At 46.8% G+C, this 1,460-nt stretch overlaps 1 protein-coding gene across 1 annotated transcript; it reads left to right on the top strand.

The window, feature by feature from the left end:
- Positions 1-259: 259 nt before the first annotated feature.
- Positions 260-1,247, top strand: LOC311237615 (protein yippee-like 5; the record flags this gene model as incomplete). The annotated part of the gene is made up of 2 exons (XM_084325554.1): positions 260-409; positions 1,020-1,247. The coding sequence occupies 2 exons, from the start codon at positions 260-262 to the stop codon at positions 1,245-1,247; spliced, it is 378 nt and encodes a 125-aa protein (XP_084181680.1).
- Between the last annotated feature and the right edge of the window lie 213 nt (positions 1,248-1,460).

Raw genomic sequence — 1,460 nt, forward strand, 5'->3', positions numbered from 1 at the left:
TACAGTTGCTGACAGGAAATAAACAGGGGACCAAAGCTGTTTCCCTAGCAACGGAATAGCGACAGAATATTTCTGAAAAGGTTCCAAAAACATTTTGAATTACCAACAGATAATAGCTTCCTTGCCAAGTAATATTTATAAGAAATAATATAAAAAATATATAACTAATAATAACAAAAAATACACACTCAAATGGCAATTGCAGCATTCTAATATTGTAATAAAAATAGAAATCCTGAAATGTTTGTTACTGGCAGCCATGTTGGAAGATTGGCGTATCTTTCTGGACCACATTGATGGAACGCGCCTCTTCTCCTGCGCCAACTGTGACACCATCCTGACCAACCGCTCTCAGCTCATCTCCACACGCTTCTCCGGCGCCACGGGCAGAGCTTTCCTCTTTAACAAGGTATGCCTGGCAGCCGAGCGGCCCGGGACATTCACTCCTAAATAACCAGGGCTGTTCCCTCTCATTCTGTTAGTACATCGATGGTTTGGTCCTTTCAATAAAAAAATTGAATTCTAAACAAGTCTCTGGCAAACACTAGATTGAAAGAGGTCCTCCCGCATAATTGCATGTTCCCAGATTTGTCGATTAAATCAACTAATCGATTAGTTGACAAAGTCTTATGATTATTAGTCGACTAATCATTTCTTTAGTGGAGCACAGCCCTCCTAGAAACAAATGCATGTCTTAGCAGTGATATCAAGTATTGCCATTATGAGTCAACAAATCGTTACATACAACTGGCCACATAATTATTTTCCTGCTTTGAAAATGTCTTGTTTGCGTGTGTCTGTATGGTTGTGTGTGCGGTTCGGTGTGTGTATGGTTGTGTGTGTGCGGTTGTGTGGTTGGGTGTACGTGTGGTTGGGTGTGTGTGTATGGTTGTGTGTGTGTGCGGTTGGGTGTGTGTGTATGGTTGTGTGTGTATGCGGTTGTGTGTGTGTGTGGCTGTGTGGTTGTGTGTGTGTGTGTTTGTGTGGCTGGGTGTTCCGTGTGTGTCTCAACACGTCAGGTGGTGAACCTACAGTACGGCGAGGTGCAGGATAGAGAGATGCTGACCGGCAGGCACATGGTGAGAGACGTCAGCTGCAAGAACTGCAACAGCAAGCTGGGCTGGATCTATGACTCTGCCACCGAGGACAGCCAGAAGTACAAGGAGGGCAGAGTCATCCTGGAGATGGCGCTGGTCAGGGGGGGCTTCGAGGGCTTCGAGGAGCACGTCCCCTCCGACAACTCGTGAGCCCGCCCTCCTTCGCGTAACTTGTGTGGATAACTCACTCCTGTGCACTCCTCACCCTCCACCCTATTCCCTTGCCCCTATGCTGCATACCACGATCCTGCAGACTGTAGTGGTCAGTGATATCTTGGCTCCGCCCCCATCTCTGACCTATGACCTTTTGAGCTCCGCTGTTTGGTAGATTAATTGGGCTGGATCTATTGGTGTGTGTGTAGG

Source organism: Notolepis coatsorum (assembly GCF_963971535.1).
Source record: "Notolepis coatsorum genome assembly, chromosome: 12".
Classification (NCBI taxonomy): domain Eukaryota; kingdom Metazoa; phylum Chordata; class Actinopteri; order Aulopiformes; family Paralepididae; genus Notolepis; species Notolepis coatsorum.